Source organism: Trichoderma camerunense (genome assembly GCF_050948025.1).
Source record: "Trichoderma camerunense strain CBS 138272 chromosome Unknown V8C40scaffold_19, whole genome shotgun sequence".
Taxonomy (NCBI): Eukaryota; Fungi; Ascomycota; class Sordariomycetes; order Hypocreales; family Hypocreaceae; genus Trichoderma; species Trichoderma camerunense.
The window spans coordinates 420,544-433,966 of NW_028145351.1; the positions used below are offsets into that span (position 1 = coordinate 420,544).

The 13,423-nt window shown below is 45.1% G+C and overlaps 4 protein-coding genes across 4 annotated transcripts; all 4 read right to left on the reverse strand.

Moving 5' to 3' along the window:
* Positions 1-539: 539 nt before the first annotated feature.
* V8C40DRAFT_282146 (uncharacterized protein) lies at positions 540-4,612 on the reverse strand (the record flags this gene model as incomplete). The annotated part of the gene is made up of 6 exons (XM_083221742.1): positions 4,512-4,612; positions 2,578-4,462; positions 1,726-2,541; positions 1,290-1,674; positions 609-716; positions 540-565 (listed from the first exon to the last, which is right to left on the reverse strand). The coding sequence occupies exons 1-6, from the start codon at positions 4,526-4,528 to the stop codon at positions 540-542; spliced, it is 3,237 nt and encodes a 1,078-aa protein (XP_083069226.1). The 5' UTR covers positions 4,529-4,612.
* A 267-nt stretch (positions 4,613-4,879) lies between these two features.
* On the reverse strand, positions 4,880-6,494 carry V8C40DRAFT_282154 (uncharacterized protein; the record flags this gene model as incomplete). Its single annotated transcript, XM_083221743.1, has 3 exons — positions 4,880-5,626; positions 5,690-6,359; positions 6,412-6,494. The coding sequence occupies 3 exons, from the start codon at positions 6,492-6,494 to the stop codon at positions 4,880-4,882; spliced, it is 1,500 nt and encodes a 499-aa protein (XP_083069227.1).
* A 753-nt stretch (positions 6,495-7,247) lies between these two features.
* On the reverse strand, positions 7,248-9,504 carry V8C40DRAFT_254709 (Zn(II)2Cys6 transcription factor domain-containing protein). The gene is made up of 4 exons (XM_083217887.1): positions 9,349-9,504; positions 9,111-9,268; positions 8,257-9,052; positions 7,248-8,194 (listed from the first exon to the last, which is right to left on the reverse strand). Exons 1-4 carry the CDS (start codon positions 9,428-9,430, stop codon positions 7,458-7,460), a joined length of 1,773 nt encoding a protein of 590 aa, XP_083069228.1. The 5' UTR covers positions 9,431-9,504; the 3' UTR covers positions 7,248-7,457.
* A 1,036-nt stretch (positions 9,505-10,540) lies between these two features.
* V8C40DRAFT_254711 (putative C6 transcription factor) lies at positions 10,541-12,329 on the reverse strand. Its single transcript, XM_083217888.1, has one exon. It carries the CDS (start codon positions 12,126-12,128, stop codon positions 10,737-10,739), a length of 1,392 nt encoding a protein of 463 aa, XP_083069229.1. The 5' UTR covers positions 12,129-12,329; the 3' UTR covers positions 10,541-10,736.
* Between the last annotated feature and the right edge of the window lie 1,094 nt (positions 12,330-13,423).

The window sequence follows — 13,423 nt, forward strand, 5'->3', positions numbered from 1 at the left end:
TACTCCTTCAACTTGGAAGGTAACACAAACTGCCAGTCTCTTGCTATCAGAAGAGAATGCGAAAATAGCCTTAATTGCAGGTCTGTTGCTGAAATAAATCAGGCGGCTTCCAGAGATTATATCCAAAACCTTGACGTATGTAATGATTCCATCAGGCGATGAATATGGGCTATCCATGACAGCTAGATATCGACTGTTGGGAGAGAAAGCGATATCTATAAACCGGTGTGCTTTCTGGAATACTGTGCTGACTCTATAATATATTTTCTTTGCTTTTTTTGATGAGATATTCCAAACAGTGACAGACCAAGCCGACATAAGAGTTATCATCGCCAAGTCAGGAGAGAACTGAGCTTTATAGGGCCAACGGACTCCAGTAGAGATATTAAACACGTGCGCTTCTGATTCAGTATTCCAGATCTTCAATACTTTAGAATTCCATATCGCAATCATTCTGCCCTCGGGGGAAATTGAAATTCCACTTGCAATTGGAAGGTCTGGCTTCGAATGCAGTGATGTCATTTTATCTCGACCAACTTCTACGACGGCAATTGATCCTGAAGAGCTGCAAAAAAGTTGGTTTGCTCCATTGGGTGAAAAAATAGGACAGTAAGAGACTATCCTAGTTTTCTGCAAGCACTGACCCGATGCTAAATCCCAAATTTGGATCAAATCCCCAGAGCTGAGTGCCAGCAGCTGCCCATCATTTGAAAATACTGGTTTTCCGGTTGCGCCGTTTGGTAGTTTGATTTTTAATGTGATTTCACCTGTCATAGTATCAAGCAGCCTGCAGGTAACCATGAAGATATCTCTCCAACCGGGCGGACCTAAGCTAGCCAGATATTTACCATTAGGGGAGAACGCAATATCGCTGACCCATACAAAGTCGAATATACGAATGATATCATCTGTATCAACTTTGTAGATAATAATTTGTTGCTTATCCGGTGTATGGGTATTCATAGCGAGTATATTGTCATCAACAGGCGAGAATTCAATATCTTTGATATCCCTTTTAAAAGATAACGATCTAATGGTGATTTCTTCATCTTTTTGGGTGTTCCAAATAGCAAGAATAATGTTGTTGTCGTCATCATGAAAAAGCATACCAAGGAAATCAGGCGCGGATGGTAACAGTGAGATACACGTATCATCGACTATCTCATACGGAGTTCTGATTTGTCGTATAACTTTACTTGAAGTAATATCCCAGATCTCCAGTGACCGCAGGTGAGAATTGTAGACGATCAGCTCATTGCTATTTCGTAGAGAAAAGTCAAACCATCTACATGAGTATGGATTATCGGAGAATTCGAGGTCGCATAACGTTCTTCCTGTTTCAATTTCCCATATCTTGATCATTTCCTGGCCCACCTCACGAGCAGCCAACCAGGTACCGCATGGAGAAACTCTCAAATTGTTATAATGTCTCTTAGGATCTCCGTCTAGCCTCTGTACACAAGAGGTCCAGTTTGTGACGTCGCTCGACCACATTCGAACCCAGTGTGGTGCTTCCACGTCAAACTGTTTCCGAATGATGCTCTCAGCTGGACTGAAGAGCAACGCAGATATATAAACTTGCAAAGGAGCGTCCTCTATAGCTTTACCAAACATTTGGATGAAGCGGCGAGCATCCCATATTCGGGTTTTCAATCCAGGCCATTTTATGTCAGCCTAATAATCTTATCAGTTCAAGCCTTTTTGGCATTAATGGTATGAACTCACCAAAACCCTCTCCAGCTTCTGCATTCCTCTTTGCCCGTGCTGTATGCTTCGAAGAAGACTTAAAGACTCCAACCAATATATGTACTTGTTTTTGAGAAATGTATATATACGTTTTTGGCAACTATGGCTGGCAGAATGTGAAATTGATTCCACAAAATGATCAATCCAATAGACACAACAGTATCCGATTGGGGCAAGTGGATCAGGACTTGGAACATCCTGGTTAGTGAGATCATCTATCAGTAATCCAGGTTTGATCAGACCGTAGATATCTCTTTTTAAAGTGTTCATCATGGCAGAAATGGAGACTTTAAATATGTGCTTGTTGATGTACTCTCTGCCATCAGAAAATAGTTTGTCAGAGGCTTTGTTAATGATGAAGTCTTTGGCGGATTGGTGAATAAAATAGACGATGCCTTTTCTTTTCGTTAAAAAATTGCCGCAATATCCTAATGTTTCTTCCCAACGTTTCTCTAAAGACTCGATTGTGTCATTGCTGTTTGAAGGGGAAAAGGTCAAAGTTTCAAGCTCTTGTATACTCAGTGGTCGGCGGGCAACGGTGCTGATGGCTAGGATTCGACTACCCCAGTGGAATTCACTACCGAGAACTTTCTCCATCATGCGTTTGTAGATATTATCAAGCCCTGGGGGGTATGCGGCTAGTTTCGGGTGACAATCAAATGACGGAGCTTTTTTAAGCATCTGACAGACTAACGCTACCCAGAGAAAGGTGCCATCTGCATTGTTGATAAGGTATTCCTGTATCGAGTCTGTCGTATCCTGCTGATATCGTTTTTCTTTCGATAGAAGTTGTACCTGATAGTAGATATATGTTCTTATAGCAGCTGATACCGATTCTGAGTTGAGTTCAAGGCTTATGACTGACTTGTTCTCAGCATTCAGCAAGACATCCTGAACATTTATCTCGTTACGACTTGAGACAAGCCATTTAATCCCAGAAGATGAGGAACTTTGTCGTATCAACTCAAGAAACTTGGCCAAATCTGTCAGACACTCATCTAGAGCGTCAATTATAAAAGTCAAATGTCTTATAGAGGGGTCTTTGAGTATTGCAAAAAATATTCGCGACAGGATGATCCATGAATTTGAGTCCTCGAATATAGATTTCCCAGATTTATCATACTCACGTCTGACGTATGATATCAAATGCGGCTGTTTTGAAATAAGCATGTGTAATAGTCCACGTAAGGCTGATGACGCATTATTAAGACGAGAATCCGTTGCCTGATAAAAAAAGTAGTACAGATTGGTAGAAGGCGTCAAATCTTGTAGGTGATCAATAATCCCGCATGCCAGCATAGTCTTGCCTTTGCCAGGATCGCCTCTTATCCATAATAAACACGTTTGAGGATCCTCACACCACTGTTTATAGGCGTCACTCTTTAATATCCAGGCGTAGGCATCCATCAATAAACCGCCCTTTGTCTGCTCGATACGAATCTTATCATTGGGAGGGCTGGTGATGTACAAGTCCCTTAGGCAGACTATGTCTGCCTGATTCTTGAAGGCTATCTCGGTCTGATTCTTGGACTCCACGGAAGGCAAGCTATCCGTCTGAGGGTAGTAATCGATTAAACCTCTTGCAGCGGATGCAGCTGTTGCAGCGGCAAAATTTTCCCAATTGTCCAGGTTGCTCATAATATGACCGTCTCCGTAGGTAGACACACCCTTAATAATAATGCAAGACAGTTCATCCCAGACTCCAGCACCTTCTGTCTCAAAAGCTATAATGCTGTGCTTCTGGGCGGTGTAGTCGCGATCGATGGCTGAATTGAAGCTTGTGTCTCCAGATCCAAATCTCCCGACAAAAATAGATGGCTGCTGGGCAGCTTTTACATCGCCGTCATCTTCTAACCTTTTCTTATGCTCTAGGCGCAATCGAGAGAGCAGATGATCTTTCTTGCAGCCAGTTTGCTCGCAGGGTGTCCTTCTAGATCGACCACATACAGGATCTCCGGCTTCATTATGGTCGTCGCATATACATTGCGGTGAGCGGTAGTGTTTGTGACAATATGTCGATTTGAAAATAATGTCATTTGTTGAACCGGGATATTGGTAAGTGGCCCTGCGCCTCTGCTGACGCTGTTCCTTAGATACCCTACGCTGTATTCTTCTTAGATAGGATGATGTTTTCTTCTCTAAGCGCTGTAATCCCGTGTCTGTTTTGAAAATGGTGACTAAGTTCCGAACATTCTTATTTGGCCGGCCGAGACGATCTTCAAGGGTATTGCTTTCGCGGAATCCATTTGGATACCGGCGACCCAAGTCATATTGAACGACAGTGTCACTAATAACCACATCTCCAAGTAGTAATTCTTCACCCATAGCATTCGGGACACCGTCGCAAGTTCCAGTTAATAACAAAAGTTTAATGCAAGGGTAGCTCGATCGAAGGCTAGCTGCTGTGCTTGCGGCCGCTACTTTGCCCGAATTGCATAGAAGCACAACAACAATATTGAACCCTCCCATATAACCTGTCGTATATGTATTGGGATCTCCTATAGCTCGACCGAAGGAATCCCCATCCTCATCCCAGAAACCGTCTACTAAGAGACAAACAGCATCATATTCGAGGGCTTTAGCACAAACGATCGCAATTTCGAAGTCATCGCGACTCGTCGGGCGCAATGCTTTGCGGGTTGTCGTACTGATGGCTGCCATAACAGGCGCAAGGTATGTAAAGCGGGCGAAGGGAAGTTTGGGAACCGATATTTTTCTTCATTTCATGTTAGCTATATACCCAGACAAGAAGTTATGCCGCTTACATGATCTGTCCTAGCATTTCGGTTTAATACACTTGGCTACATATAAAAATAATATTGCATTATAATGAGCTTAACGTGAGAAACTCGGATCAAAATCCGAGAGAGCTTTCTGGTCGAAGGAAAGAGGATTGTCTTGCTTAGGTATTCATGCGGCTGAATTTTTAGGCGTCAAATAGCCCAACAGTGTTAGGCAGCTAGGGTAATGCAGAAGGGTGTATTGTATCGACCTAATGGTACATGTATCAAGATAGCCAATAGCAATCTTCATATGAATCCAGATAGAAAAGAGTACCATAACTTCACTAACTCCAAATCTCAGCCTTCCAATTAATATTATTCTGCAGAAAGCTGCAGTCGAAATTGAACACTTATCGAGATGGGTTGACCTCAATATCCAGGCTGCGGTCATGATTCTGAAGAGCCTGGAGGGTTTGAATGCACCAGTTCGTCTTCTCGACATTCCCTCTGTCCTCCCAATAAGTATAGAGGTTGAACACAAAAATTAATGCCTCTTGCGCGTGAAATGTACTCGCAGTCATCCCCGCGCCAAGGGAAATTCCAATATTATCCGCATACTGATCCAAAACATCGTCATCCTTCACAAGGTTCGTCAAAGCCGTCGAGAGTTGCGGTTTGTCCGGAAGCTTTGAAGATAGCTCCGAAGAAATATCGTACAGATGCTTTATCAGTCTGTTTAACCGCACAATAACAGACCAGTAGAAGAGCCAGTTGCATTTAGACGAACAGTCTGTAAACTGCAGTTGCTTCCCGGGGAGGTAACATGTATCGCTCTCAGCAGTTAAAGTCGCAACTAGTGTCGGATGTGATGTAACGGAAGTCATCTGCTGCAGACACTGGTTCAACTGTCGATCCACAACGGCAGCCTCACCGAGCAAAAGTTCGGCAGCCAACCAAGCTTGACGGATCTGAATTTCAGTAGTGTGCTTCGAAGCGTACAGGCTATTTGCATCGTATTCCAAATTTGGCAACGCGACAGCTGCCTCAATCATCTTCTGCATCAAATAATCTGGATCTTCTTGCCGGGCAAGATAAAGAGTGTTGTACGGCGGCTGGGACATGAAGTAGGGCTGTTGATGTGTTACAGCATCGTAAAACTTGCGGAGCAGTCAGCACAAAATTCCCAAATTACAGTACTGTTTAAGGTTATTTGGACGTACACCAAGGAATCGAAGTGCCTTAAAGATGGTTGACGTGAAGACACTGTTTGATAACTTCCCTCCAAACCGTTTCACGAGCTGTAGACCACCTCTTATATGTGATATATAGCCGCTAGGTCCGCCCTCACTTGTCAGAAGCTCAATGCAAGAAAATACCAGAACACTTGCTAATACTGTATCGATTTCATCTGGACGAGGATTTTGCTTTAACCATACATCACTGTTCCGTAGATTGTGCAGTGCATTAACGTATAGTTCGGCCGAGATCTGTGTAAGTGTAGCATCCCCGTCTTTTCTGCCAATGAAGCCCATATACAGTGCCAACAGCCCTTGGTTGACTAGTTCGCCTCGATTGTGGAATAGCGTTGGAAGAGAGCATATCCATCCTCCAGGGAACGTTCTCCAGCTGCACGGGTCCGCGTCAGGGGGGAAGAGTAGTTTGAGGAATGGTCCGACGAGGGCGTCACAGTCCACAGCTGTTCGCCCAATGCCGCTTTCCGGTCGAGGTAAAGACCTTATCGCCAGCTGATACCCCCCGTGTGTATTTGACGGATCTGTGATCAATCTAGAAGAAGGGTCATGATTCGCTAAGTGCTGAGGTTTATGGTTAGGAGATGTATAGCTGGTAACCAATTTGAACTTGTAATTGCGTTCATAGCCCAAACATCTCCTACCCGTACAGAAACAGCGCTGGCACTCGGGAAAGCCGAGATCACACTAACATGCGATCAGTAAGTAAATGCGAACAAGACCAGGGGAATTGACTCAGCCGACCCGTATCTTCCTTTGACGGCAGGTTCCGCATCCTTTAGACCATCGACTGTAGCGCGCCATTCCCTGTGGTTCTTGCAGAAGCGCATGCAGCCCCGTTGAAGTGAGTAGATAGTTAAAGCTTTTAGGTTTTCTAAGTTGTACATGGGCGGGTGGTAACAAGAAGTTTGGCCACTGAGTAGGGTAAAGCGGCAACGTTGAGGCTCATTTGTACGCAAACCAATCACGTCAAGGGACGCATCACTCTTCGGGTTTTCGAGTCGGTGTTTCAAAGTATTAGTTCTGCCGACTCAATTGCCGTATGGGATCATTTAAGAAAAAACAATGGGCCTGTCTTGAAGCTTTGAACCTGGATCAATAGACTAACCAAAACGACCATAAGCGGCAGGGCAGGCTACGATTTCCATATTTGGAAATATGGAACTTGAGCTGACGTTCGATCATCAAAGAGTAATACATGTTGTCGCTCATTCTGTCTCAATTTGTAAACCAAGAAGCGACAATTTTAACTGTTGGATGTCATATGCATTAAGAGATACATGTAATACCACACATCGATGTTATCGGCTCTTTGAATGTCGACATTGTTACGTTCACGACTCTATGGATCTGCTCAAACCGGCCCTTGAAAGCTCTGGTGGGTGTGAGCACGACGTGTATCAAAGAACTAGAGAACAGCTAGACTGGCTCTGTAACATTTATCTTCGAGGAAGGAACTAAAGCCTAAAACCGCATTCCAGTCGTCCTAGGCGCAAATCACTTAGGAATGGAGGATATAAACGAGATCATCTCAACAATTCGCGGCTCCCAACTGGATGGTGAGGTGATCATTTTGCAAGGAGAGATACCGAAACCAACCGTGTTCGGTGTTCGGGACAGAGTCGAGCGAGTTAAAGGAAGACCATCTGAATCATATTACACAATAACCACACGATCTAGCCGATGTCAAGAATAAGTCTAGAGAGGCAGAGCGAATAGGACAATTTCATCATACAACCTAATGACTATCGTGATGTGAAATGATCCATGACGATTGGAGTTCTTCAACCTCGCTTTTCAGATCCAAGCCAACTGCATTAATCATTTTGTGAAGCTGCTTCAACAGGGATGTCTGCTGTGATTCATGGGTCATTTCTTTGCCAGCCATCAGGACCCCTGCGAATACAACTGGGTCCCAGCTTTCCGGATGGTGATTACTGATTACAGCCCCTGCAATGGACTGAGCATGCCAGGCCATGGAGGTTACAAGGCTGGAATGAGCCCAAAGCTTTGATAAACGGGGCCGCCGGCTGAGCAACAGAAAGGATGTTATATAATACGTTACGTTGGCGACAAGAGCGAGAGGCTCGGTGAACAGCAGCATTGGGAAGGATGGGTCGTCTGGGGCGCTGATGCTGCTTACTTCTATGCTGTCCACAACCAAGAGAGGCTGCACTTCCATTGCACGGTGCTTATGCCAATCTTGGCATTCTCTCCAGAGAGAGGCCCACCGAGACCAGAAATTTTTCGCAAGTTCATTGGAGGTTGTTGAGTCTTGCCGATTAGATATATCGGGTATCGGACTCAACGAGTAGTCAGTCCCATACACCATATGTAAACATTCCCCCAGGCGCAATAACGATGCTTGGCAATCATATCTGGCACCTGGACGAATGACAAGTCGGTTACCGGTATCTCGAAGGGTACATATCGAGATTTTCGGGGAGCGTTTGCCAATTATAGATGCCGTAAGGTCTATGGTAATGAAAACAAGTATCAGTCTCATTCTAAAACACGATGTCCAGGATCAACTGTACCAAACTTGAGTAAGGCCCAAAACAAGGAATCAATGGTCTCCTCAGGGTGTACGAATGTTATAGTGGTATCGTAAATGGTACTCCGTGCCAAAATACCGGTCCATTGCCGAGGCTTCGATCCAAGTAGCTCCTTCAATGTTAACAACCCGTGTCCTATATGTTTGACAGTGCCGTCCGGTTCAAGCTCGAGGCCCTCTGTAGCATGTTGACGGTACGTGACAGCATCTGGAGTAAAATCAATTTCAGACTGCAAAGATACCGAGGCATAATGTTCGGAGGCTAGCCAGAGAATTGAGGACATGAGTGGTCTGCTGGATTTGGCCAGGATCATAATATCGAGCCCAGCCGCTGACTTTGAGCCCCCAATATCCAGCCATGGACACACATTATCACGAAAGTGCCGCAGTAACGCAATTTCTTGATCTCCAGGAGGTAATCCGAAGTTTGTTGGGAAGTCATAGGCTGAGGCTTTCTCCAAGCGTGACTTTGGTGGAGACGTTAGATTCACACAAGCCGCAGGTATCACAGCCGGACTGCTGTCTGATGCAGCAGTCACTGTAGACGCGTTATTGAGGTTGGAAGATGGCAAACACCCGGACCTTGGCTCCTCAGCTGGATCTTCCAAGGTTATAGAGTCCTCTTCACCGTGTTCTTCTTGAATATCTATATGCTGCGGAGTGACTGTCTCGGCGGCGAATGGGGACTGACGAGTCTCGACCGCGACGGATGCCTGCTCAGGTAGTACACCTGCCGCGCGAGCATCCGTAAACTGGAATGACGTTGCATTTTCTACAAACTAAATTCAAATATCGTCAATGTTGATTGCAAGTGAAGAACAGGGCGCGTGAGTATACCTCGATTGTATCGTAGGTCTGTGCCTCCTGATTAAGATCTGGGTCTCTCAAACCCTGGTATTGAGATGCCGGGGCAGGTATGAAGATTAGGCCGTCAGGATACTGGCATGATATTCCCCTGGTATCGCAGCTGCTGCATCGAGGTTTCTGTTCATCACCTTTGTCAAGTTGTCCATCGTCAGCGAGTTCATCGCTACCCCGATATGTCGCGACCGATCGTGGAATGGGCGTTACTCACACTTACGCCTCCGTCTACGACAACTCAAGCAACCAGTCCGGGCGCGTTTTTTGACTCCAGTTATGGATCTATTAGGCAGCATAGCAGAGGATTTCACAACGTGATGTCAAGAAGGCACCTGACAGGGGCTCGGCTTCAGCCCAAAATGGTAAATTATCCCCGCCTCAATAAAAGCAACTACTGCTATCGCTTGTTTTTTTCATGATTTAGTATGACTCTAACGGGGCCCTATACTACACGTCATCTTAGACACCGACGTTCCGTGGCGGTTGGATTTCCTTGTCCGTATTTTGGGGGTCTCCCACCGGATATAGGATCACGTCGGCCTGGAATGGGATCAGAGATAGGCTGACACATCTCTTGGCTGTCCATGAGAAGAACGACTTATACCTCAAATTGTCGTTCTTTTTTTTTTGTTGTTGTTTTTTCTTCTTTTTTTTTTATGACTAGACATGCTTGGTTTCGCCTTTCGTAATTGTTGAGAGAAACTATTAGATCACGTGTTATCCGCGTACTTCATATTTGAACAAACATAATGCAGAATATACCATGATAATTGCAAGTTGTCGGTTTCTAAGCGACTGTGGCGAAGGAACGTAACATCCCTCAACCCTGTAGCGGTTAGTTCCACTTGTGATAGACAACTAATAGTCTCTTTCAAGTTGGTTTCTCGCGAAAAGTTGCTAAAATGAGATTATTGGTCCCTAACTTGTTACTTGAGGCACATCAACTCTGCCAACAGGTGTTACTTAAATATCCGCGCGGATGAGCGATAGCCGACGGCACGGATCAGTGGCAGCCGTCATGCAAGTTCTCGGCGACGGCAACCTGATACAGACTAGTGTCAGAGCTTAGAGCAATTATGCTACCTGTATGGGGATCAAGGCATTTGACCGAAGCGGATGTAGCTCAATTTTGGTGAGATGACGCATGAATTAGGACGACTGCCTAGGCTTAGCGAGCGTATAGCCTCATTGACGGAGGTAGCTCTGTACTGTATTTAGACATGAGAACTAGGCGAAGCTGTTTAGTTGCCGGTCATTCGGAGCGTGTAGATGCTTCGGCAAGGTCCCGAAGTTTGAAGTTCAAAATTACTCCGATTACTCCGAAACAACGAAAAAGAGACAAATTAACAAAGACGGGTGCATTTCACTTCGTTGGAGTTCAGCGGTAATATGACGCTCAAAGCCTCTGAGAGAAGATAAGAAAAATGCATTTGTTGTGGTAAACTAGGCGATACTAGTAGTTGAGATTGCGGTGTCTTACAATATACAGACTATACCACAAACTTAACACAAGCAACCGAATTGAGATCCTATGATGTGGTATAAAGAGCAAAATACATTATCCCTCCTGTTTCTTACAGCGTCAGTAACTAGAGCCTCATTTTAAATGCACGACAATATATCTCCGCGCCTGTAGCCCCAGACTTGTTCCAAATCTGCCAGCCTCCATAGCGTGTCCCATCCGGTTGTATCTTCAGTAAACTTGAGCAGTTTACCAATGGTCAAATGCTCTTTTGGATGAGTAAAAAGTCTTCCCGCCAGAAAGAGAGGTTGGATGGCATTGACCAGACTTCCTGCGTGTGAATTTGTTAAAGAGATGCCACATATATGTCGAGCATGCCATAAAGCGGACCACTGTGGTTCCGAACAGAGGCCTGATCTTTCTTGAGGCTGTATCTCTAGCATTATAATTGAGGCGGCATGGCGTAGTTGGTTTGCAGATATGGCCGCGTAATGAGCATAGAGTATCTCAGGAAATCCTTGGCCAGTAGCCGCCTTAGTTTTGACTGGCAACATTGCAGGACTGCGAGTCTCGGCCCAGTATTCCAAATCATTCCATAACTGATTCCATTGCTCATCAAATGGCTGAGTGTCGGTTTCTTCTTGCTGGTCCTGCTCTAAGAATCTGTTTCTCCGGCAAGCCAGATCGCAAGCCTGGGCACACAGATAGACGGCCCAGTTTGCGTGCATATCGGGATTGTTCCGGCTTGCACGATAAAACTTGTCTCGTATCAGATTAGTCGAGTTGGCCATTGATTTGGGAATCCATTTGTTCATGCCAAGTACGCTGCTCTTCGTGCCGTCTGCAATGATGGCACCACACAGATCCATACGCGCGAAGCACCAAAAGACGGGCTGGAGAAGACCACCGGAGAAGCCATTAACTCCGGAAGCCTCAAACAGAGCAGCACAACCTTCCACATGACGCCTCCAATTCTTGGAATTACCGGACATTAGTTCTAACAAGGCTAGAATGCAAGCAGTTATCAGGCTTGTCGCGTTTCCCTCGCGTAGGTCTGTTTTTAAGAACTCAATAGACGCTTGATAGAATTCCAAGCTATCAAGAGTTCCACTTAGATGCTTTTTCTTCTCGGATTGCGTAGCTGAAAAGGCCAGCATAGAATAAAACAGTGCTGGTGAGGTCCGAGCGATGTTTGGAATGTGGATGCTGAAGTGACGGGCCTCGTCAAACTTATCAAGGGGAGGAGCACACTCAGATATCCAGTTTTTCAGATGCTTGATGATACGCGTTTTTGGGACTGTCGTCTGAGTGAAGTCGAATCCTCCCTGCCTCGAAGCCGACTCTCCAAGGCCAGTCGCAGGAGAGGATGGGTGCAGGCTGGCTGGCGGGTTAGCTACACCAACGAAGAGAACGTTTCGCAACTCTTCTTGAAGCGCGAACAGTCGAGGATCAGCCTCTGTTCCATCAAAGCTTGACAGTGCCTGCGGCGACAAGTTTTTGTCGCGTACAGCATGGGATCTGGTGTCGGCCATGACCTAGATAATGAGTCTCGTAGCTAGATTTACCGCAGGATAATCGCCAATAGACCGATGGCGACGCAGAAATGCAGGGGTCAGGTGTGGCTCCCCGAGCTACATCGGCTTTTCGAAATGCTTCATGGCCCAGATCCATGCAGCTGGCGAGGCGCTCGTTGTCCGCTGTTGCAATGAAAATATGTCGGTGTGATGTTTAGCTGTCTACGGTGATATATTAGTCTCCGTTTGTGGTCTTAGACCGAAACTTTTGGCGCCATGCAGCAGCCCGCTCTCAACAAGCAACAAAAAATTTGACTATGTAATCAATCGAGGTGCAGGATGAAAAAGTGTATCTGAGCGTCTAGATGATTCACTCATGAAGCAATGTGCATTCTTTTTACGTTCCACAGAGTTCAATGAGATTTGATGTGCGTCAATCTCGTTTCAGTAGAGTCAACCAGCTTCGTATGAGCCGCTGCTTGGGAACTGGACTTAACTAGCCTTGGCCAAGGTGGCATTCATAACAACGTGAGCAATGTACACATCGACTACATCCCACTACATTCAATCAATCAAGTATCATGCTTGGAGGTAGTGAATCGGGTTGATTTAGTTGATTTTTTATATTCGCTTGTAGTGCTCGCCCTATATGTGGACAGTGCTTGAGAATGAAAGTCAGACAAGCTTGGAGAAAAGGCAATGTCCAGCTGCTGTGAGAAGCGCATTTCTGAAGGTTTCACTTTATCAGTTTCCCAAAATATATATGATAGATGAAGAGGATTGCCATGGAAGCCAATGGATCACGCTGTTACTTACACAAATATACCCAGATCGCTGGTAACATCTTAGCATATTTTGAGGGCCATGATGGATCAATCTAGCTTTACTACTACTTAAATGCTATGATATACATAGTGAATGCACTTCTTTTAGTTCAAATTTTGGTCTGATTTCGTTAATAGTAGGTAGTTATACATACCAGACAGCAGCTTAAAGAGAGGGGCTATTCAACACTTTAAGATAATTAGTACCCAACATTCCGCCTCTCAAATTTAAAGTTAACGATAGTATAAGATACTAGAAGAACAGAATGATAGTATCGAATACTAGAAGAATATAACGATAGCATCAGATACTAGAGAAATATTGTGACAGTATCAGATACCAGAGGAATATAGCGATAGTATCGGGTGCTAGAAGAAAGTGGTGATGGTAGCAGAAAGTTCACTGCCAGGTCCGGGCGCGCAAATTTCTTGAGTATGGCTTGAATTGAGTTTATGTATTTAAATCTACGATGGTGCAAATTCCGTCAC